The sequence below is a fragment of the Podarcis pityusensis genome (genome assembly GCF_964106645.2).
Source record: "Podarcis pityusensis genome assembly, chromosome: 2".
NCBI classification, from domain to species: Eukaryota; Metazoa; Chordata; class Lepidosauria; order Squamata; family Lacertidae; genus Podarcis; species Podarcis pityusensis.
This window is the reverse complement of record NC_138029.1, coordinates 8,077,877-8,100,773: the sequence shown is the minus strand read 5'-3', so window position 1 is coordinate 8,100,773 and position 22,897 is coordinate 8,077,877. Positions and strand designations below refer to the sequence as shown.

The 22,897-nt window shown below is 44.1% G+C and overlaps 1 protein-coding gene across 1 annotated transcript; it reads right to left on the bottom strand.

The window, feature by feature from the left end:
* Nucleotides 1–363: 363 nt before the first annotated feature.
* LOC308471149 (keratin, type II cytoskeletal cochleal-like) lies at nucleotides 364–14,826 on the bottom strand. The gene is made up of 9 exons (XM_080995146.1): nucleotides 14,076–14,826; nucleotides 9,831–10,042; nucleotides 7,874–7,934; nucleotides 7,475–7,570; nucleotides 6,247–6,411; nucleotides 4,601–4,726; nucleotides 2,885–3,105; nucleotides 2,068–2,096; nucleotides 364–1,935 (listed from the first exon to the last, which is right to left on the bottom strand). The coding sequence occupies exons 1-9, from the start codon at nucleotides 14,757–14,759 to the stop codon at nucleotides 1,331–1,333; spliced, it is 2,199 nt and encodes a 732-aa protein (XP_080851272.1). The 5' UTR covers nucleotides 14,760–14,826; the 3' UTR covers nucleotides 364–1,330.
* Nucleotides 14,827–22,897: the final 8,071 nt, after the last annotated feature.

The window sequence follows — 22,897 nt, the reverse complement described above, 5'->3', positions numbered from 1 at the left end:
ACAGAGCAATGGGAGCTCACTCCGTCGGTGGGATTCAAACCGCTGACCTTCTGATCGGCAAACCCAAGCCTCAGTGGTTTAGACCACAGCGCCACCTGCGTCCCTGTCACACTGTAGCTCCTGCAAATAGCAGTTATGTGGTAGCACTGGCGAAGCATTGTAATACAGACTAATTGAAGCAGAATAAATCCACCAATGATGAACTATTATTGCATCAATAATGTGTTGCAAAGCACATTGCAGCAAAATACCTGTCTCAAGAGAGGGCCTACATTAGCATATATAAGTTTAGTTATACGTCGTCGTTTTCTCAGAGAGAGGGGGGAATGGAAAACGCTTATGTAAGACAGAAGCCAGGTGCATGCATGCAGTTTATTTAAAATGCAGAAGAGGGTTTGGAGTTCTTGACAAGAAGCAAAGTGTAGGCAGTGATGTTACAACCGTGTAGATACAGACAGCACAAGATGTTTTGAACCAGTCTTTAGACAAAATAGCAATGCATGCATTGAAGTGTGGGTAAAACATATAAAAGTGCTTAATTGTTACTAATTTTTATTGCAAGTAGAGCCGAAACAGAATTTCACAGAATAATTCTGAAGATTTCTTGATATATATTTTTTGAATTCCATAAACAGCTTTTAGGAAGGTTGAAACACAATTCTTGTCACCAAAACCAGGGTACTGATGCACAAGTTAACTGCAGGTAAACACACCACACACCATCACTTCCCCCAACCCTCAAATCTGGCTGCTAACAATTTTGGATTAATTTGACCTCTAAGCACCCACATCTGTTGCAGGTCTAGTTGCAACAATACTGTAATTTATATCAAAGGGAGCTTTCTGGTATGATGAGAGCATACATGCAAAGCAGGGTCAACAAATCCAACTGAGTAAAATATGCATATAGCTAAATGTCATTCCTGTGCAACACAACTGGAAAGAGAAATGCTACTTTGCAATCTCATATCGGACAGTGAAGCCATTGCTTCCCCTTCTGAAATGCTTTGCTAGAACGAGGAGGGGGGATTTCTGAATCCAAATGTAGTGAGTCCTAATTTAGCCTGTGCAAGAAAACCCAGGGGGTGAAAAAGGGGGAAAGGAGAAACCATGGAGGGAGATTGCTTGCATAGCCAAAATAATTCCCAAAGATAGCTACCGAGCCATTGAACTCATGCTACAGCAATCCACAAGAAATCAGAAACTTCTCTGCTAGAGATCGTATGTTGGGCAGGGCTGTTACTTTAGCACATGGCTGCCACTGGCCACAAATTGAATGATTCGTGCAGCTGTCTACAGGCGGGCTTCATTCCTTCCCAACAGCTGGGCTTCAGTGGAGGCATTTTCTGGATGAAGAACTGACAGATGTTACATGCACATTTCTAACACCGGTGGTGCAGTCCCCTCGAGAACCGCCATATATAGCTGATAGCATGCCTCCACCAGACCCGGTGCCATAAGCCCCCCCAGCAGCCAAGTTCTGTACTCCAACCCCATAGCCCCCACTCCCAGAGGAGCTAATTCCTCCGGCTCCCCCGACTGCGTGGTGGATCCCACCGTGGTGCCCACCCCCACAACTCCCTTCTGTAGAAATGCCTGAGCTGTGCCTGCCACCCCCAGAGGTCACCTCGTGCTTAGAGGTAGTAATGCTCGAAGCGTAGCCTCCGCTTCTGGAACTGAACCCTCCTGCAGCTCCTACTCCACCGCTATGCCCAATCCCATAACCAACACCGGCCGCTCTGCCTACTGAGCCAGCTGCAGTTCGGGAGCCCATTGTGTGGACACATCCTGCACTTCCAGAGCTGAACCCGTCCCCAACGCCGCCGTAGGCGCCAACTCCATGTTCTACACCTCTTCCTACAGCAGCTCCATAGGCCATTCCAGCTCCCACTCCAGGTGCACATTCGCCAACTGGGAAGCCGCCACTCACCATAGCTGTGAAGGAAGACCAAGAAAGCAGGTTCTGTTATTTTGCTGATAGATTTACAAATCCAAACAAACAAGCAAACAACCCCCCAGTAAGCTGTTGATTTGTTTTGGAATGAGGTGAACGTTGAATATACTCACCAACGCTGACAGGGTTCCCTGCACATATCCTGTTAGGAACAGAGAAACAAAATGCATTCATTATTTTACCACACCAGAATGGCTTACATATGGCATTTTTGTACGTGAAATATACTTCGGAGTCGAGAGTGGATTTTGTGCTCTTTATTCCGCTCATAGTGGTGAGGAGGAATGGAAGTTCCCCCACGATATCTGCTTTATATACATTATTTACACAGTGGGCTGCACGTGATTGGCTAATTCCGGGATTCTCCTGTAGGCCAATCAGGTTGTGGATTCACTTCCAACTGGAGCTGGATTGGGTGGCTCCTGCGGACCAATCATACTGCTGCATTGTTCTAGGATCAATCAGACTGCTGCATTTTGGATCCTATTCAGCTCAGTACACAACAGTACGGTTGACATATTTTGAAGACGAAAAAAGAGGATGCGCGGGGGGGGAGTCTTGGTGGTGGGGAATCTAACAGAGGGGCCCCTCTATATGCCTTTTCATGCACAATTTACCCCAATATGTGCATTTTTACACACATTACTTGGCTGGAAAATTGCATCACAAAAGCCAGTGAAGTGTGAATTTTGCAGGATGGCTGTGATTCTGTACGCACTATGTTTTGGAAAGTGGAAAATTGGTAGATGCAACTTTGAATGTGACCTGAATCAAGCTTTTCCCACATCCCTACTTATGGTCCTCCATATGCTGTGGGTCTGCAACTTCCACCCTCCATAATCATTGCCCATGCTACCCGGGGCAAATGGTAGCTAGAACCCCAAAACATATCCATTCAATTATATGTATATATTCAAAATGGCACCCCACCTGTTCTCCTCTCCTTCCAACATTGCTTTATAAGTAGCAATCTCAATATCCAAAGCCAGCTTGGTGTTTAGCAGCTCTTGATAATCACGAAGCAGGCAAGCTAATTTATCTTTGGCCTGCTGGTAGGCTGTCTGCAGCTCAACATGCTTGCTCCGTGCATCTTTTAGGGCAATGTCACCACGCTGCTCAGCATCGCAGATAGCTGACTGCAGGCTTGCAACCTGGGAATGGGGAAAAGAATAAAAATTAATGGTTCGTCGGGAGGATACTCAAGATAAAGCTAAAAGCAGAAGGAAATGGGATCTCCGTGGCTTCTTGCAGTGCTGATGAGTGAGGGCAGGGATAGGGAACCTGTGGCCCTTCAGACATTGTTGGACTCCAAATCCTACCAGGCTCAGCCAGCATAGCCATTGGTCAGAGGTGGTGAAGTCCAACAACATCAAGAGAGCCACTGTTTCCCTACTCCTTAAGTAGTAAAAGCAAGCACTGGCTTTCCTCTCTGCTGCTGCAACTTGTCTTCTACAGACCTTGCCACTGCAAAGAATAGGAAAGGGCTATGTGATTTTTCTCAAGGGCTTTTCTTATCATCCTTTTCAATGGTTAGTCATGGATATGGTTGAGATGGCTTTCTGAATTCTCCTCAGCATATATTCTTCAAATATCCCCTGAACAGTCATATATGATATTGTTAGACAATCTGTAATGATGACACCCAATGATATCTGGTTTACAGTCATACCTTGGAAGTCAAACAGAATCCGTTCCAGAAGTCCGTTCGACTTCCAAAACGTTCGGAAACCAAAGCGCAGCTTCTGATTGGCTGCAGGAAGCTCCTGAAGCCAATCAGAAGCTGTGTAAGCCCCTCTGGACAGTCGGCTTCCAAAAAAAGTTCAAAAACCGGAACACTCACTTCCGGTTTCCGATCGTTCAGGAGGCAAAACGTTCGGCAACTAAGTTGTTCAAGATCCAAGGTACGACTGTATATCTTGGAGATTTAACTTTGAGGTATGATTTCAGTCATTGGAAATTTACAGTATATGAATGGCTAACATGTGATGGGGTTTAAATATTTAATAGTTCATTTGCAATGGGCATTTCAGATGTAACCATCTTTGATAGTTGCCATGTGCTAGCATTTAGTAGTTGGCAGTATCTGATGCCTTATGACCAAAAGATCAAAGTCACCAGGAAAGTCCATTGGGCATGCCTTATACCAAGTCAGACTATTGCTCTATCTAGCTTAGTATGGTCTACTGTGATGGTCAGTGGCAATGCAGGCATTTTTCAGCCCTGCCTGGATATTCAGGGGATTGAACCTAGGAGCTGCTGCAAACAAGGCAACTGTTCCACTATTGCTATGCAGCCTCACAGCACACAACTTTTTTGAGAGCTGGTCAATCTGTTCCTCCTCTGCATCAGTAATAATCAAATGATCTTATGGTATCCAATACAGAGGCACAGCAAAATCATTCCCAGCAGAGGCAACAGGAAGGAAGGAAGGAAGGAAGGAAGGAAGGAAGGAAGGAAGGAAGGAAGGAAGGGCAGAATGTTGCTATATCTGGGATCTTCCTTGCAGCACACCCTCCAACCATTATCACAGTTGGGGAGCTACTATATTAGGCCTTTGTCTATGGGTAGCTCATGATCAGAACTGTTGCCGTTACAGGAAGACAAGTTCATCCGCTGAGACAAGTGGCTAAAACAAACTTGCTCTACCTGCTTCTTTGCATTGTCAGTATCACTATGCAGCCTCTGGATCACTCTGTTCAGCTCTGTGATCTCATGCTGGTTGCATTTAAGCTCTTCGTTGAATTTGCCCCGATGGTTCTGCATTTCTGCAATCTAGTGCAAGGAAAACACAGTTACTTCTGGGAATCAGCACCACCTGAATAGCTGCTGAACTGTCAAGGTAAGAAACCAGTGCTTTATCTCCTGAAATAGCCCAATAACTGTGCACTTACTGAAACATGAACATTTTTATTTATATATACACAATGGAGTATCCAGTTAATTACTTCCCCCAGTACAAAAATTTCTGCTTGTATAACTGAACTTCCTGTCCCTCTCCCTGCATGCCCTTGCACTCTCCCAAAATCTGATCTGGAGGCCTGGGGGAACCTCCAGAGAGGATTTAGTGTGGTGTGGAGTGGGGCACAGGGAGAGGAGATGGAGGGAAGTTCCATTGCACAGCCAAAGGTCCTTGTGCTAGAGAGAGTACTTTGTTGGATACCACCCACAACTTTGATCTTTAATCCAGGGGATAAAAAGGAGTGCAGGTGGTAGCACCCAAATAAATCTGAATTGTGCACTTTGTGTACATGCGGGCAAGTCTTGAATTTGAAATGCTGGATTCTATTGGCACAGCCCATTATTGGGAATTTATGTACAATGTCTACTATGATGATGTTTGCAGTATAACTCTTAAATGATAACGACATAACTTAGCCAAAGTTGAGGCACAGTCCAAAGTGCATTTTTAAGGGAATAAGATGCACTGAATTTTAAGGGCTTTATTAGGATCACACTTTAATTCTAGGCTGCATTATGTTACAACTTGTGTGTGTGTATGTGCGGCCAAAATGCCTCTAGTTTTGACCTAGAGCAAAGGACCACTATCTAGAGCAGGGGTCGGCAAAGCTTATCACTCCTGCGGAGATCCTCCTAGGCTGGTCCAGCGCAGCACAATGCCGGAAATCGCGTCTGCGCATGTTCGCGGCTCTGAAAATCGCTTCTGCGCATGTTCGCGGCTCTGAAACCGCGCCTGCACAGAAGCAATTTTTGGCATCTGGGCATGCGCAGAAGTGATTTCCAGAGCCGCGGAAGAGAGTCCCTGTGCTGCGCTGCGCCGGTTTAACGCAGCACGCAGGGACTCACTGAGCTAGCGGCTCGGTTCAGGGGTGGCTCGTGAGCTGGTTAAATGGTCTCTGCGGGCTGCTTCCGGCCCATGGGCCTTAGGCTGCAGACCTCTGATCGACATTGTGCACATAGATCTCTAAACAATCTTCCGCAATAGTTTCAGTAACCATCAACTCCATAATCAATTATTTTAAAAATCAACATATGCTTCAGAGTCAATAGGTTTGCTGCAGGGTAGAGAGATCATGGCTGCTGAACAATCTGCAGTCTGGTACATGAAAGAAGGGTCTCTGCCTTGCTGCCTGAGTGCTGATGTTCAAGTCAAGCACTTGTGTTGCCACATTCCAAGCTGCACATTCCAACATCATAATGGTTCCTTGGGCTGAAATGGCACCGTGACCATACATTATAGTATGAATAAAGGGGCAGCTGTATTCTTGTTGCACTAAATACTGATCATCTGCAGAGAACCCTAAATGGGGATTAATTCTTGTACTCTGACTCACCTTGTTGTGGTAAAAAGCTTCAGCTTCTTGTTTGCTGGTATGAGCAATATTCTGATACCAGGCTTCTACGTTTTTAAGGATGAGGTCCATGTCCAAGTCACGTGTGTTGTCCATTTTCAGAACCACCGAGGTGTCGCCAATCTGGTGGTCAAACTGAGCCAACTCCTGCAGAACATGATATGGTCTCACTGTAAGATTGCACATGGCTAACCTTTCCCTTTTAAACATCATGCTCCTAATTTGGTCAAACAAATGAGTTGGACTACTTACTGGGCTTTTCAAATTGCTCTTATTAAGACAAATTCTGTAAAAATGTGCTGGATCGCAATAACAACAGATGCTCCCAAGCTGTCTTCAAAGAGACATTTGTAGGGAATAACTTCTACCCAATATTAAAATGTAAACATTTAGGCAAATGGAGACATTCCCATTGAGTATGGTGGGAATAAACTGAATTTGTAGGATGCAACCTCCATCCATCCAAATAAATATGCCCCCTGTTCTTGTTTTCATTTCTACCATCTTTTCTGCAACATGACTCAAGCTCCGATGCATATAGTACATACAGTAGCTCTTCACATAAACAAGAGTTTCCTCTTCCCTTCAGTTGTTCCTTAAAAGGTACAGGTACCCATGACCATTAGGTCCAGTCGCGGACAACTCTGAGGTTGCAGCGCTCATCTTGCTCTATAGGCCGAGGGAGCCGGCGTTTGTCCACAGACAGCTTCCGGGTGATGTGGCCAGCATGACTAAGCCACTTCTGGTGAACCAGAGCAGCACATGGAAACGCCGCTTACCTTCCCTCCAGAGCGGTACCTATTTATCTACTTGCACTTTGACGTGCTTTCGAACTGCTAGGTTGGCAGGAGCAGGGACCGAGCAACGGGAGCTCACCCCGTTGTGGGGATTCAAACTGCCGACCTTCCGATCGGCAAGCCCTAGGCTCTGTGGTTTAGACCGCAGCACCACCCGCATCCTTACAAAGCTCCAAACAGGAGATTCCACAGAGGTGAATAATGACCTGGGACTTTGTGACTCTCATTTTACATTTGGGGAAACTGAACTGAGTCTGACATGGTGGCTTGCCTCAGGCACCTTCAGTGAGCCTGTGTAGCAGTTGTGGAAGGTGACCAAGCATACCTAAATCCCATTTTGTAAAAGATGTCCAAGTAATAAGTTCCTATTTCTTTAGGGACAAGCTTCCCACATGGTTCATATTAAATTGTACCTCTGCAAAGACACATCTCAGGACTTCCAACTCTTGTGCCAACACATCTACTTTGGATTCTAGTTCTTCCTTGGTGAGGAATACGCTGTCAACATCCTGGAGAGAGAAGGAAAACACACACAAAAAATGAAAGGAAGGAAGGAAGGACTGGTAGTATTGAATTTAATAAAGCTAAAAATAATTCTGTTCTTTCTATCTTGGAATTGGCATTTTCATGATTCCAGAAAGCAGAAACATCTCCAGGCATCATTTCCTGCTGTGTGTATACAGAGTATCTGCTTTAACTGAGGTGCATATAAGGTAGGTTTGGGGGCAAGGTATCACAGGACGGTTCCAGGTGCTCCATGGTAGTTAGACTGTATGTATGTAATTAATATTTTCCAGGCCACAACTTCTTACCTTTTTGAGCACCACAAATTCATTTTCTGCTGATGTGCGCCTATTGACTTCCTCTTCGTATCTGTTTTGAGAGAGAAGGGGGAAACACTTAGGGTTTGCTCTTACTGTTGGAAGAATTTTAACAGAAAACCTGCTTTGCAAGAACCATCAGTGGGATCCAAGAAAGGAGTGTTTACACTAAGGAAGGGGTCAGTAAGGTTTATCTTGCCTGGGACGGATCGGTCCCACGGAGATCCCTCTGTTGGCCAGATTGCGTGTGCAATTGCAGACGCAATTTTCGGCGCCGCGAAAGCAAGTCCCCGTAACGCGCTGCGCTGGTTTAGCGCAATGGGCGGGCAGGCAGCTTGGTTCGGGGGCAGCTTGTGGGCTGGTCAAACGACCTCCATGGGCCACTTCCGGCCCATGGGCCTTAGGTTGCTGACCCCTGCACTAAGGCATAAACAAAATTGGGAGTGTTTTTCTTAAACAACTTTGGCAGTTCTGGAAGATTCCCCCATTGGCTGATTTTCCAGAGATTGCATGAAAGTGCTTACCACTCCAGAGTGAGGGCAATCAGTCATCCAGTTGCCTAGAAACACCCACATGAATGATATAAAGATATATTGGCCTCACTCTGAATTGGCTTCATTTATCCAAAATGATGTCATTGTGTAGTCAAATCTGACTGGCTACCTAGTCCCATGAAAGAATTATGGGATCATGGGATCAAACAGGGTGGGGAAGCAGTTCTCTGAAGAACAAAATAGCACGAATTGAGCAGCACAGAGGATGGAACAATGGTAGTGACCAGAAACCAGCTGAGTTTTTAAAAATTAAATATTCTCAGTTAAACACTTTTTTGGTAGGCAACTGTGCTTAACTGTTTGCAAAACAAACTTCCCTTATATAATGGATTTTGTATGTTATTTTGTTGTATGTTATTTTCACAAATATATGCATTCTATTCACATTTTACCCTAGTACATGCATTTTTGTACACATTGCTTGGTTGGACAACTGCATTGCAAAATTCAGATAATTTTGAAGGATGGCTGGGTTTCCCTTAATGCACTTTTTCAAAAATGCAAATGAGTAAGTTTGCTTTTAATTGTTCTTCCCCATCTCTAGAGATGGCTACAGATTCAAATGGCTATGTATATGAGCCCTTCAGTATCAAACAATCTTATCTTGAAAAGCAGCTATGCAGATTAATGGGTGATCTCAAATCAAATTAATGGGTGATATCATCTGCATAAAGCAGATGAAATAAATTAAGTCCATTGATTTCAATGGGGCTACTCTGAGTGTGACTTAGTTGGCTTTCTCCCAATGCGTAGAAGGGGAAATTGGAATAGAACTTTTTTTCCCAAAAGAAGAAGAAGAAGAATTAAAATGGCCCCTCTACTCCTGGGTGAGGAATTAGGGAGACTGCAAAACTTTCATCTAGTGCAGTGGTTCTCAAACCTTTTTCTCAGGGCCACATTTTCAGAATAAAAAATTGATCCTGCCACACCAAATTTTATTGATGAGAAGCACATTGGAAAACAAAACAACTCCCAGCAGTGCTTGATTTTGAAAAGATATCTATCTATATTCTGCAAAAAAATAAAAATAAAATAAAAATATACTACACCAGGCACATCCAACTCTCAAGAGACTGTGATCTACTCATAGTATAAGACAACTGGACAACTGACCCATTGTCAGAGTTGTTGAGCTTTTTTGGGGGGGTACATTGCTGGGGGTCCACAGTCCACAGATACAGATCAACCACAATCGACCAGGGGAGCACCGTGATCAGCCAGTAGATAGTAGATCGCGATCGACCTGTTGGACATGCCTGTACTACATTATACTACACTGAAATGTTTGAATGCTTCCTTGATTGTCCTTGAATTTTCCCACCACACTTGCCATCGTCTCCTGTGGTACGCCACACCCTTTGCAAACCACTGATCTAGTGAATGAGTTTACTTACTTTGACCTGTAGTCCTCTACCAGTTCCTGCATGTTCTTCTGTTCATGTTGCAGTTTCTGTCTCTCACTCAAGAGGCATTCTAGCTGCTTCTTAAGTGCGGCCAGGAAATTCTCATAGTAGCCTTCTAGGTTCTTCCTTGCAGGTTGGACACACTGGTGCAGAAGTTCCCACTTGGTGGCAAGCACCTTATTCTGCTGCTCCAGGGATCGGACCTGAAAGGAACATGTTGTTATTTAGTCCTTTAGTCATTTAGTATTGTCTGAGAGCCAGTGTGGTGTAGTGGTTAAGAGCGGTAGACTCGTAATCTGGTGGACTGGGTTCGCTTCCCTGCTCCTCCACATGCAGCTGCTGGGTGACCTTGGGCTAGTCACACTTCTTTGAAGTCTTTCAGCCCCACTCACCTCACAGAGTGTTTGTTGTTGGGGACGAAGGGAGGAAGGGAAAGGAGAATGTTAGTAGCTTTGAGACTCCTCCGGGTAGTGATAAAGCGGGATACCAAATCCAAACTCTTCTTCTTCTTCTGACTTTTCATGACCCCATGGACCAGAGCATGCCAGGCATTCCTGTCTTCCACTGCCTCCTACTTATACTTTCCACTCTGGCAGGTCTCCCAACAAGGCCTAATTTCTTGCTGTGCATTACATAGCACAATTCAGAGGTGAGAACACACTTTCTTGCTCATGCTTTTTTCAGCAACAATCCAAAATGAAACCTCGCCCCTGTGGAGATCAAATTGCAAGGCCTAAAAACTTATGGGTAGGCTACAGCTCAGTGGCTTACTATATGTTATCCCAGTTTGGTTAAATGCCTTCAACCAGGCTACTGAAAGATTTCAGTTTTCCTCCGAAAATTCTTTGGTGTATCAAATTGTGTTCCCTATGCTGATTTATGTCTAGAAACAAACCAAGTACTTTTAGAAACAAAAGTTTTGTTCCTAACATTTAACTTTTAGCTGTGGCTGTGGACCTAATATTCTTGTTGTGGCCATGTTAGCTGAATACCAATACTCAGGATGGTTAAGAGGGATGGAAAACAAAATTAAACAGATAGAAATCCCACTAGACTCCTTGTACTGCTTATCAGAATATCCTCTGTTCGAGATAATGAAATGCAGATTGTCAGACAATGGGTTTCAAGAATTTAGTAGCCAAATCAGGAATAGGGTTTGTGCACATTTGGGGGTGGTGCGATGCGAACAGTCAGTGGTGACTTATCTCTACCAACTGACCAACCCAAATGAATGAAGGGGCTACATGCTACAACCACCCATGGTCTGAAGAGGTAACATCCTGCATTCTGTCACCTTGGTCTACCACCTCACTTTGCATTATGTTTTTTTTTTTAATAAATAAATAAATAAAACCAAACAAACAAACCCTCTTTTAATAATACTTCAGTGAAGTTTAGTCATAGACCTCAAAACTAAGTACAAACAAACCTTTCTTGCCAGTTAACTTATGTGCTGAGCAAGATAGTCACCCACTCCCTACTGGGAATTATAGAATCATAGAATGAGAGAATTGCAGAGTTGGAAGGGACCACAGGGATCATCTAGTCCAACCCCCTGCAATCCAGGAATCTTTTGCCCAATGTGGGGCTCAAACCCAAGACCCTGAGATAAAAAGTCTAATGCTGTACTGGCTGAGCTATGAATGAGTTGTTCAAGTTAGAAGTTAAAATTGGGCATGGGGAACCTGTGACCCTCCAGATACTGGTGGACTCAAGCTCCCATCTTCCCTGACCTTTGACATACCCTCCAACATTTATCCAATGAAAATAGGGATGTCCCATTCCATAATGATAAATTTACTATTTATACCCCACACGTCTTATTGGGTTGCCACCAGCCACTCTGAGCAGCTTCCAACATATATAAAAACATAGCAAAACATTAAACGTTAAATAAAAACTTCCCTATACAGGATTGCCTTCAGACGGCTCGGGGGTTGGATAACTCCATACCTTCAACATTTCTCCAGTGAAAATAGGGACATCCTACCACACCCTCCAACATTTCTCCAATGAAAATAGGAGCATCATAAGGAAAATTGGGACATTCCAGGATCAAATCAGAAACCGGGATGGCATCTCTAAATCAGAGGCGCCCCTGAAATATAGGGACACTTGGAGGGTCTTTTTTGAACATGCTGTCTGGGGCTGATGGGAGTTGGAATCCAATGACATCTCTGTTCTAGAAGGTTCTTCGGTGCTCTTAATTTACTTGGGGGGGGGGCACCAAAGATAAGACACTCCCACCTTTTCCAGAAGTTCTCATGGTGTTAGATATAACAGTTCAGAAACAAACCATAAGCTGATTCCCCTGATACAAAGCTCCCTGGTGCTTGTTTGAATGAAGGAACGCTCTTGTGGGTATGGGACTGGTTCTTAAGCACCCTTTTATCCGTAAGTAACAAATGAATTGGAATTCAAATGTTTAGTTTTTCAGGGAACTTATTTTCCATGCAGAAAATAAGACTGCAGCACTCAATGCATTGCAGATGGATTGTACTAAACATATGAGAAGATTTCCAGCAGACAAGAAAAAGAAAAGGGGTGGGGGTTGTTAGCTAAAAATAATCTGAAGGACGAAGGAGAAACTAGTAGCTTTATAACTTCCCATTTCTTTTTCTCCTGTGCTGGAAATAGTCTCCTGAATCTAATGCAACCAGTCTGCAAGTCTGTAATATTAAATGCTATGCATTTATTTCCTGGATGAAATATAAGTTCTCTTAAACTACTCTGCAACAAACCAGGTTGCAGTGATTCAGGATATCATTTTACTTGTATGCACTCTGAAGTTTCTTCCACTACCCAGAAGTCTTAGTAACTGTGTGAGTACAGAACTAAAATGAATTTTGTTGCAAGTAATATTTTTTTCAAACAGGTCTTGCAACTTACGTTTGCATTTTCACTCTACCTTCCAGTCTCGCCCACGACAATTTGTGTATGTGTGTTTAAAAATAATAATAACCAGTTGCTTTTCCTCTATGATACTTGCAACATTTTTACAGGAAAATAATAGGCTATGCAGTTTGTACAAAATGAGGACAAATACATTCTCCTGGAAAAACAATGCCATTTCATTTCTTCACTCCATGAGCTGAAACTGGAATGAGAAGCTCCCCGAAGAACCAGAGGTTTTTACAACTGATGTAAGATGGACAAAACAAAGCAGGATGGAGGGAACCAAATCTGTGTTGGATTTGACATACAAAGTAGCATGTCAGGAAAACAGGGCAAATGGAAAGCATTGGAGGGCTACTTTAGTGAATTAGGAGGAGAACTTTGAACCAAGAAGCTCATGGCTCAAATGTTGTATTTTAGGCTGTGTACACACCATACATTTAAAGACTTTCCCCCTCAACCACCAATAATCCTGGGGTTTGTAGTTTACCCATCACATTGTTACAATTCCCAGCACCCTGAGCAAATTACACACCCCATGAGACTTCCCAGGGGTGAGGAGAATGCGCTTTAAATGTATGATGTGCATGCAGCCCTAAATAAGCTACTATCTCTTAGCCTCCCTCCCCAACTCCACTTCTGCAATAGGAGCATAATCTTTATAACAAGTCTGTTGTAAAGTTTCCTGAAATAATGCAGTGGGTCCCTTAAACCCTAAAGTGGTTTATATATGCGCTAAATGCATAGTTATGTTTCAAGAAAGGCTTTTAAGAAGTAGATTTCATGGTGGGATTTTAACCGGTGAGTAGGAAATGATAAATAGATGTGATTGGAGGGTACTTCTAGAACCAGGGAGCACCATGGCAGAAACCCAAAAGAGGAGGAAAGGGAAAGGAGCAAAGGCAGAATGAACTACAACTAAAGGAGGTTGGGGTCCTCATGGAGAAGGAGAAGGAGAAGGAGAAGGAGAAGGAGAAGGAGAAGGAGAAGGAGAAGGAGAAGGAGAAGGAGAAGGAGAAGGAGAAGGAGAAGGAGAAGGAGAAGTGTTTGGATTTGATATCCCACCTTTCACTCCCCTTAAGGAATCTCAAAGCGGCTAACATTCTCCTTTCCCTTCCACCTCCACAACAAACACTCTGTGAGGTGAGTGAGGCTGAGAGACTTCAGAGAAGTGTGACTAGCCCAAGGTCACCCAGCAGCTGCATGTGGAGGAGCGGGTAAGCGAACCCAGTTCACCAGATTACGAGTCCTCCGTTCTTAGCCATTACACCACGCTGGCTCTCTTCTCTTCATTTAAAAATTGCCTTGGGGAGAAAACCCATTGGATGGCCAAGCTCTTACCTTATCGATGAAGCAGGCAAACTGGTTGTTCAAGGTCTTCATCTCCTCTTTCTCATGTGTCCGTGCTTTCTGCTCCTCTGGATCAACTCCAACCGAAAGTGGCTTCAAGAGGCGTTCATCCATCGAGACACCTCGGATCCCTTCGCCTCTGCATGGCATGCCACCACCCAAACCTCCCATTCTACCATAACCTGCAAAGCCACCCTGACACCCTTGACCGCCCATGACCATGCCTTGACCACCCATGCCCATGCCTTGACCACCCATGCCCATGCCTTGACCACCCATGCCTATGCCTTGACCACCCATACCTATACCTTGACCACCCATACCTATGCCTTGACCACCCATAACCATGCCTTGTCCACCCATACCTATGCCTTGACCACCCATAACCATGCCTTGTCCACCCATGCCCATGCCTTGACCACCCATGCCGATGCCCATACCACCAATACCACCATAGATTTGTCCTCCATAGCCCTGACCACAAGCAATCCTTCGACCTCCACCACCAAAGTTATTAAGGCTCACGCTGGAGTAGCCACCAGCTCCCTGCGTCCTTGCAACTGGCTGACACATAGGAGCACAGCTGCCTCGGCCACCACCCAGGCCACCAGTGACAGAAACAGAGGAGAAGCCCTTTCGTCCACCAAGGTATCGAGGACCACCACATATGTTCATGGTAGCTTTTTGAAAAGTGAAGCAAGCTGGTACTATAAGTGAAGCAATGGGACGAAGGAAGAGCAGAGGGCGAAGTGCAGAGAATCCCTTTGATATGAAATCAGGAGCTCCTCTCTTATATATGGCTCAAGAGTTGCATGGGGTGCAAAAAAATTAAATGAAACAGCATGGGTTTGGTTTGCCTAGCAGCCAGAAAAAGTTCCTTTTAGTGCAGCCTCTGCTCCAGAGCAAACACTTATCATATATGAAATAGTGTGAAATTAAAAAAAACTTGCTTTGCTTGCAAGCTTTCTTCTCAGCGGCCTTTGTGCTTTACTTTAATTAATCTGCTTCCTCAATGTGTAATTATCTTTCAGCAAAATACTTCAAGTGGCTTGTTTACAGGTGCGTTTCACTTGCAGCTTCATCCCCTTTTATGTTTAATTATGTCAGGGAACATACCATTATTGTTAATGAGCAATTTTTCCAGGATTACCGTCCTCCATCCAGATAGAAGGACGGACATGGGGGAGATTGCGTTCCGAGTTGCCGCCAGCATTTTGCTCAAAGGGGAATCTGAAATGAATTTGAGGGGTACCTCCTTAATCAGAAATCACCAAGGACAGAAAAAGTTCCGTAAGATATGGGATTTCTCCGGGAGGGGGACTTCCAAAAGGCTCCGACTTGCTAGCAGACTTTTGCCTAAAGCAAAACTGGAAGTGCATTTTGAGGCTCCTATGTTAAGCAAAACATCTGGTGTATAAGAATGTTGAGAGAATTTTTTTTGGGGGGGGGGAGTCAGGGATGTTTTGTACACACCTAGTTGTATCTATCCCATGAAACAAGGAACTAGCTAATAGCAGTAAAGGGATGCTAACTAAAATAGGCATGACCTAAAGTAGAGGTGGGGAGTCTGTTGCCCTCCAGATGCTGTTGGACTCCAACTTCCATCAACCAGCAGGGGCAGTAGTCAGGGATGATGGGAACTGTAGTCAGATTCCTTGTCCATGGATTAAAGAGACAATGGAATGGTTTCAACCTGCAGATAAAATCTTCTGCTTGTGATTGACAGGCACACTGTCCAGTTTCCGGTGCTTCTGAATCAGTGCTCAAGAGTTGAACTGGCGGGGCAAGGGGATGACGCTTTCGGTCCTGGAAAAATTGGCAGATGACACTTTTGTTGTTTACTGGTTCACCCCAGTTTGGAGAATGTAATTCTCTTTGAAGACATGCTGGGTTGGGATGAGACATTTCCCAGAACCCTTGAGAAATTGGGCAGATCTAACTGAAACTATGTTGGCTTCCTACAGAATCCCTGCAGATGTTTGTCTGAATAGGAGCTCCCCAAATACCACTGAGTTTTACTGGCAGTGAAATTAGTCAAGCACACCTCCCCTGCCCACCAGATTATGCTAATAAATTGTCATGAAAATGTTTGTCTTAACCCCTTCAAAAATTCCCATAGATCTTTTGCCTGAGCTTCCAAATTTAGCCAAGATTTCTCTTCAGACAAAAATTTAGGAAGTTACACAGTGTTTCCAAAGTGAGTCTTCTTGTTTCCCTTTTAATCTTGTCAGTGACTCCGTGAGCCCAGCCGAGTTCCCACATTTTACTAGGTTTTGAGGAAAAGCTAAGTACTGTTTAGTTTGGGGGGGGGGGACGGAGAGCTGAAATTATAGAGGTTTAGAGAAATATTCATGGCATGGTGAGTAGAGAGAACTTTCTCCTCTTCATAATATCCAAACTTGTGGCCACACAAGCGAAACCAACCAAAAGCAGTCTATTAAGGCAGCCAAATACTTTCTCTCACACAATTAGTAATTAACTTACAGAACTCCTTGTCAAAAGATGTGGTAATGGCCACAAGTTTGAATGGCTTTAAAATTAAATTAAGATGCATTCATGGAAGATGGCTCTATTGTAAGCTATGAAGTCTCCCAGTTCAGAGTCAGCATGTCTCTGAAGACGAGTCTCTGGGAATATCAGGTGGTGCTCTTATGCTCGAATCCTGCTTGTACAACAGCAGCAAGAATACTTATTGCAAAGCACTGGAAGACACAAGATCTACCCACATTGGAGGAATGGCAGATGAAATTGATGGACTACATGGAATTGGCGGAAATGACTGGCAGAATTTGAGACCAGGGAGAAGAGTCGGTGGAAGAAGATTGGAAAAAATTTAAAGACTATTTACAGAAATATTGCAAAATTAATGAATGTTAGAATGATGTTGGATTGAAGTTAAGTGGTTTCTAGCTGTAATTGGTATAAAAGAATATGGAAAAATTGGATTTTAAATACGTAAAAACCTAATGCTATAATATATTAAGATTAAAGATCAGGATTAAAAAGGAGGGAAAGGAACTGCTGAACTAATAAATTGAACTGGAATACAAAAAAGGGAGGTATGAGGAGGTCCGGGAAACAAGTAAATGAAAGAGAAGTGATGAAAAGATGGAATTGTTTTTAATTGTTCTTTTTTTGTATTTTGTATCTTGTATTTTTCTTTTTTCTATTTTTCTTTTTCTTAGTTATGTATCCTTCTTTTGAAACCTTAATAAATATCATTTAAAACAAAAACAAAAAAAAACGAATCCTGCTTGGTGACTTCTCACAGGAATCTGGGTGGCCAATGGGAGGAAAGGATGCTGGAGCTGATGGGTCATTGGCTTGAGCCAGCAGAGCTCTTCTTATGTTCTTGTGCTCATTGCTTGAGGGCTTCCCTGGTTGCCCATAGGAACAGCAAGCTGGGCTGGCTAGGTCTTCAGTTTGATTCAGATTGGCCCTTATTCCTTCAGGACAGGGAAAACATTGGTGCTGTAGATGTTGCTGGAGTCTAATACACATCAGCCCCCAGCCAGCATGGCCAATGGTTAGAGAAGATGGGCCTTCACCAGCACTCTTTCCTCTTGTTCTTAAATCTACTTGCTTATTTGTCAAACAATGGTCTGAAAATCACAGGAATGGAACAAAATGAATATGGTTGAGGCTTGTGAGAAAGTTATTTCAGACACAAGTATCCACATCTCAAAATCAAGTTGCTCAAACTTGTGTATTTTTTATCTTTTGAGTTGTTGGGTTTGTGAGCAACTTTTATATTGCCAGTAAGACTTCAGGTTTACCTCAGACTGCGAACACTCCTCTGTTCCTGGGCTAAAACTATGCTTCACTTTATCACTCCCTGCCCAGGGGCATCAGCCAGCCACCTTTGCTATAATCTTTTTGGTGTCTGGCCAAAACCCTTTCGGTTTAGCCAAGCCCATCCACACATACAGTGGACAGATGTTTTAATCTGTTCTTTTTTTCCAAGTTCACCATTGATTTTAATTATCTTTTGAATGTTTTAAATAGTAGTCGTTAACTTTTTTTTACTGATAATTTCATTGATTTATTCTTTTAGTAAACCACCTCTAGGTGGTATATAAACTTCATTAAATGAATAAAATTACATGTCACAGATAAAATAACAATATTATTAACTTTCTAATCCCATGGCGGCTGATCCCCACCACCTCAGTCTGCACTCAGACAGCCCCCATGCCTTCTTACTTCCAAACCATCCAGAGGGTGGCACTGGCTGTTGACTTTGTAGAGCTCAGCAAGGAGGATGGATTCAAAGCTAGAATTAGCTGCTCTGCCTGCCATTGAAGCAGCTGCTGTCTGGGCTCCTTGCCTCCTGCCCTACCAGTCCTAGGGGCAACCCTGAGGAAGAAGCTGATCTGGATATAAGAAACAAGGCAGGCAGGTGAGGCTGGTGGAGCAGTGACCAACCTCCACTGCCAGCCACCAAGGGAATTCCAAACCTATAAAATATTATTAATTTATCACGTGGAAACATCATTGTATTTGTCAATATTTACGGTATATTACAGTGGTACCTTGGTTTGCAAACAGTCTGGTTTGCATACGTTTTGGATGACAAACACGTCAAACCTGGAAGTGCGTGTCCCACTTTTTTTGGATTACAACCCATTTTGGGAGGGATTATGAACAAAAAATTTCTGGAGGCCCCATTGGCAAAAGCGCACTTTGGGTTACAGCCTATTTTGGTTTACAAATGGACCTCCAGAACGGATTATGGTTGTAAACCAAGGTACCACTGTATATCTATTCTACATGATTTCATTTGAAGGATTCTGTTTCTCTTTTATTTCCAGCATTGCTTGGTTTAAGCAATTCGGGGAGTTTACATGCTTGCTACCCTCTGACGTTTTGCTGGCCATTCTCTTGTTGATGGTGACCTCTTCTTTCATTTCTGTGTAAGGAGCATGTGAGTGGCAACTATTAAGTTCCATTATCAGCTCTTTATGCTTGACTCGTTCTTCCAAGGTTAGGACATTTCGTTGTTGGCATCCGTCTGTCTCGGGAGACAATGGAGGAGTGTGTCTTTGGGGGTGAAATCAAACTGTTGGAAGCACCTGCTGTGGCTGTAGAGACCAATTCGAGAGAGACATGTTTTGTTGCAGCTGGGGCAGATGAAGGCATCCAGTTGTGCTACTGCAGATGCATCATGGTGTTTCTTCTCTCTGCACTCCTACCGGTGGTAATTTCTCCTTTGCTATGGATACACGACCTCACTGTTTGTCTCCATGCGCTGCAGTCACCTGCAGGGCATTCCCACATGGCAGGGTTGATGCTGCCAACCTTCATGCCACATGCAGAGCTGGTCTTCCAATGAGCCTGGCTGACATTTTAGAGGGCATACATTTGTCGTCATTTTACTTCTTGTTGGAGTTTTTTAGTTAGTCAGTCTGCTTATGGGTTTTAAACTGCTTCCCAGCAAACATTTCCAAGCATTATAGAACAGTAATGTAAAAAATATATATGCATTTAAAAATAAATGTGCATAACGAAAACAACTCTCAAATTACAAAATGTCATCTAGTGCAAAATGTGACATGGCTGTTTCATGATGAAGTTTTGCTTTTATTGTACTCCAGTATCTCTGTTATTGTTATATACTATCCTGGGATCTGTTTGGATGATGAGTGGATTAGAGAAGAAGAGGAGGAGGAGGAGGAAGAAGAAGAAGAAGAAGAAGAAGAAGAAGAAGAAGAAGAAGAAGAAGAAGAAGAAGAAGAAGAAGAAGAAGGAATAATAACATCTATAATAATAATAATAATATTTTTTATTTATACCCCGCCTTCCCCAGCCAAGGCCGGGCTCAGAGCGGCTTACAAGCAATAATAAAAACAAGTTGAATGATTACAACTTGAAAACAAAATTAAAATACAACATTAAAATATTGAAACATTAAAATATTATAATGTAGCCTCCTCGCAGGAGGAGAAAGAAAAGAAAAAAAGAAAGAGAGGGAGGGAATCAAATTGGCTCCAAGCCAAAGGCCAGGTGGAACAACTCTGTCTTACAGGCCCTGCGGAAAGAAATCAGATCCTGCAGGGGCCCTGGTCTCATGAGGCAGAGCGTTCCACCAGGCTGGAGCCAGTGTGGAAAAGGCCCTGGCCCTGGCTGAAACCAATCTGACTTCCTTAGGGCCCGGGACCTCTAGGGTGTTGCTATTTATGGACCTTGAGGCTCTCCGTGGGGCATACTGGGAGAGGCGGTCCTGTGGGTATGAGGGTCCTAGGCCGTGAAGGGCTTTAAAGGTCAAAAGCAGCACCTTAAATCTGACCCTGTACTCCACCAGGAGCCAGTGCAGCTGGAAAAGCACTGGATGAATATGCTCCCATGGCAGAGACCCCGTGAGGAGCCTCGCTGCAGCATTCTGCACCCTCTGGAGTTTCTGGGACAGCTTCAAGGGCAGCTCCGCGTAGAGCGAATTACAGTAGTCAAGCCTGGAGGTGACCATCGCATGGATCACTGTGGCCAGGTCGGGGCGGGAAAGGTACCTAGCAGTATAAGCTAGATCCGTAATGAACTGGGAGAAGGAATTCTTAAATGTGGAATGTTTCCATTAAATGCGCAATACTTGATTTCATACACACATACATATATAGGTGCTGGATTTTGGTTTATGTGAAATTTCCTTGCAAGCATATTCCAGTGTCCAGAGAACAGTTCTCTCTGTGGGAAAGGTGAATCTGATCTAAGTGAAACCAGTTCACACACACCCTGCAGATCACTCCCTTATTTGGGTAAGATTGACTTCTTTAGCCTTAGCTGAAACCTGTCCCTTGTCATCTAATTGCTTAGAAGTGGGACACACCAATGGCATTTTTCTGTTTTCGAAAGGGCTTTGATCTGTGAATGTTATGCTCAACCACAGCCAGACTCATCATCACCACTTCTGCAATGTAACTGTCCTAGAGCCATTTACATAAGCAGGTTTGTCAACAGGCAAGGTGGTAACTCTGGGTGAGGTGTGAAGTTATTCTAGTAAAGGCTTTGTCCAGGCTGGGGTAGGATATACTGCAAGACTGATATGGGCATGGAGCAAGTAAATTAGGAACAATCCACATGTTCAGAGTGTGCAACAGGGAACCATACTGATTTGTATTGGTTCCAAAATGAGTACAGGAGGTTTCCCTTCTGCAAAGGGGTGCCCCTGAATTTACCATGTCAAGATCCAGCCCAACCCAGATCTCAGGGATACATCCTCTGAGCAAGAGGCATGGGATTCCCACAGAGGCACCACCACAACTGAGGAACTGGAAGAACTCACAGAAGTCCTAAGATGCCCTGAACAAATTTAGCTCATGTGTGTTTCACCCGAGCCCCACAATAACCTCCATGACAATTACCTGATCCATGCTTTTTCCACCTGAGCTGCAAAAACAAAGGCAGCAAAGGACCCAGTGGGAAGCCCAGAGTTGGCCTGTTTGGCTATCAGGAAGTTCTAGCACAAGGGTCCTCCTCAGGTGCCAGGGTCTCCTCAATAGGAGAGCGAAGGCAGCTGTGGACAATGGCCTAGAAGCTGTGCAGGAAGAGGAGGACTTGTCAATGAGGACAGCTCCCCGTTGAACTCTGTCTTGACTAGTACCTGGGCAACTTCAGGACTCCCTGGCTTAGCCCTGTCTCTCACACTAGGCGCTGGTTCCCAGTGTGACAGGGAATAATGGTGGTGAATTACCAGCAGCTTACACTCTGCTCCTCCCACCCATGTATTCATTTACACCCCTTTGTGAGTGCCTAATAGGGTTGTAGAAACTGCACATGGTTAGGGAAAGTATTCTCACCATTGCAGGCAAAAGTGTTCTCACAAACTTCAGTGATTTTGCATGTATGTTGTTTGTTTTGCAGGCAGCCTTTGACATAAGAAAAGAACCATGCCTATCATTTTGATGTTCTCCAGTTCTGGGAGATGATTAAGAGAACTCCTGCGATGTGTTTGGTCTAGAGATATACAGAACTGCTCTTCCCAACCTCACATCCAGGAAATGTCACTAGTTTTATTGAATATCTTTTGGATTTGCTCCAGGCTGTTGTTCTTAGGTAAAGGTAAAGGGACCCCTGACCATTAGGTCCAGTCGTGACCGACTCTGGGGTTGCGGTGCTCATCTCGCTTTATTGGCCAAGGGAGCTGGCGTACAGCTTCCGGGTCATGTGGCCAGCATGACTAAACCACTTCTGGCGAACCAGAGCAGTGCACGGAAACGCAGTTTACCTTCCCGCTGGAGCGGTACCTATTTATCTACTTGCACTTTGATATGCTTTCGAACTGCTAGGTTGGCAGGAGCTGGGACCGAGCAATGGGAGCTCACCCCGTTGTGGGGATTTGAACCGCCGACCTTCTGATCGGCAAGTCCTTGGCTCTGTGGTTTAACCCACAGCGCCACCCACGTCCCTTTTTTAAAAAGAAGCATTCTAAAAACAGTTTTAAAATTTTAAAAAATAGTCACAGTTTTAAAAAGTATATAAGACATTCCACAAACAGTTCAAAACAGTGATCTCAAGGTTGCCAGGACAGTACCCTTCAGCCATCAAATGCCTGGGTAAACAGGAATGTTTTTAAATTCCTCCTGAAATGCAGAATTGACAGAGGCAGATGCATCTCACCAAGGAGAGCATTCCACAGATGGAGAACCACTTCTGAAAAGGCTCTGTCCCAGGTCAACACTATCAGGGCAGTCTGGGCAGATATAGATTTTTCTCTCCACCAATGCTGGGGAAACTATGGCCCTCCAGATGTTGCTGACCCTGGCTGAGATTGACAAGAGTTGGGAGCTGGAGTCTAACAACAACTGGAGGGCAAAATCTTC

Coding starts and splice junctions, on each gene's coding strand:
- LOC308471149 (XM_080995146.1), bottom strand. CDS start 14,759: ATGAACATATGTGGTGGTCCTCGATACCTTGGTGGACGAAAGGGCTTC. Junction 7,571..7,873: donor AATTTGTGGTGCTCAAAAAG/GTAAGAAGTTGT, acceptor TTCTCTCTCCAG/GATGTTGACAGCGTATTCCT. Junction 6,412..7,474: donor TGAGATGTGTCTTTGCAGAG/GTACAATTTAAT, acceptor CATGTTCTGCAG/GAGTTGGCTCAGTTTGACCA.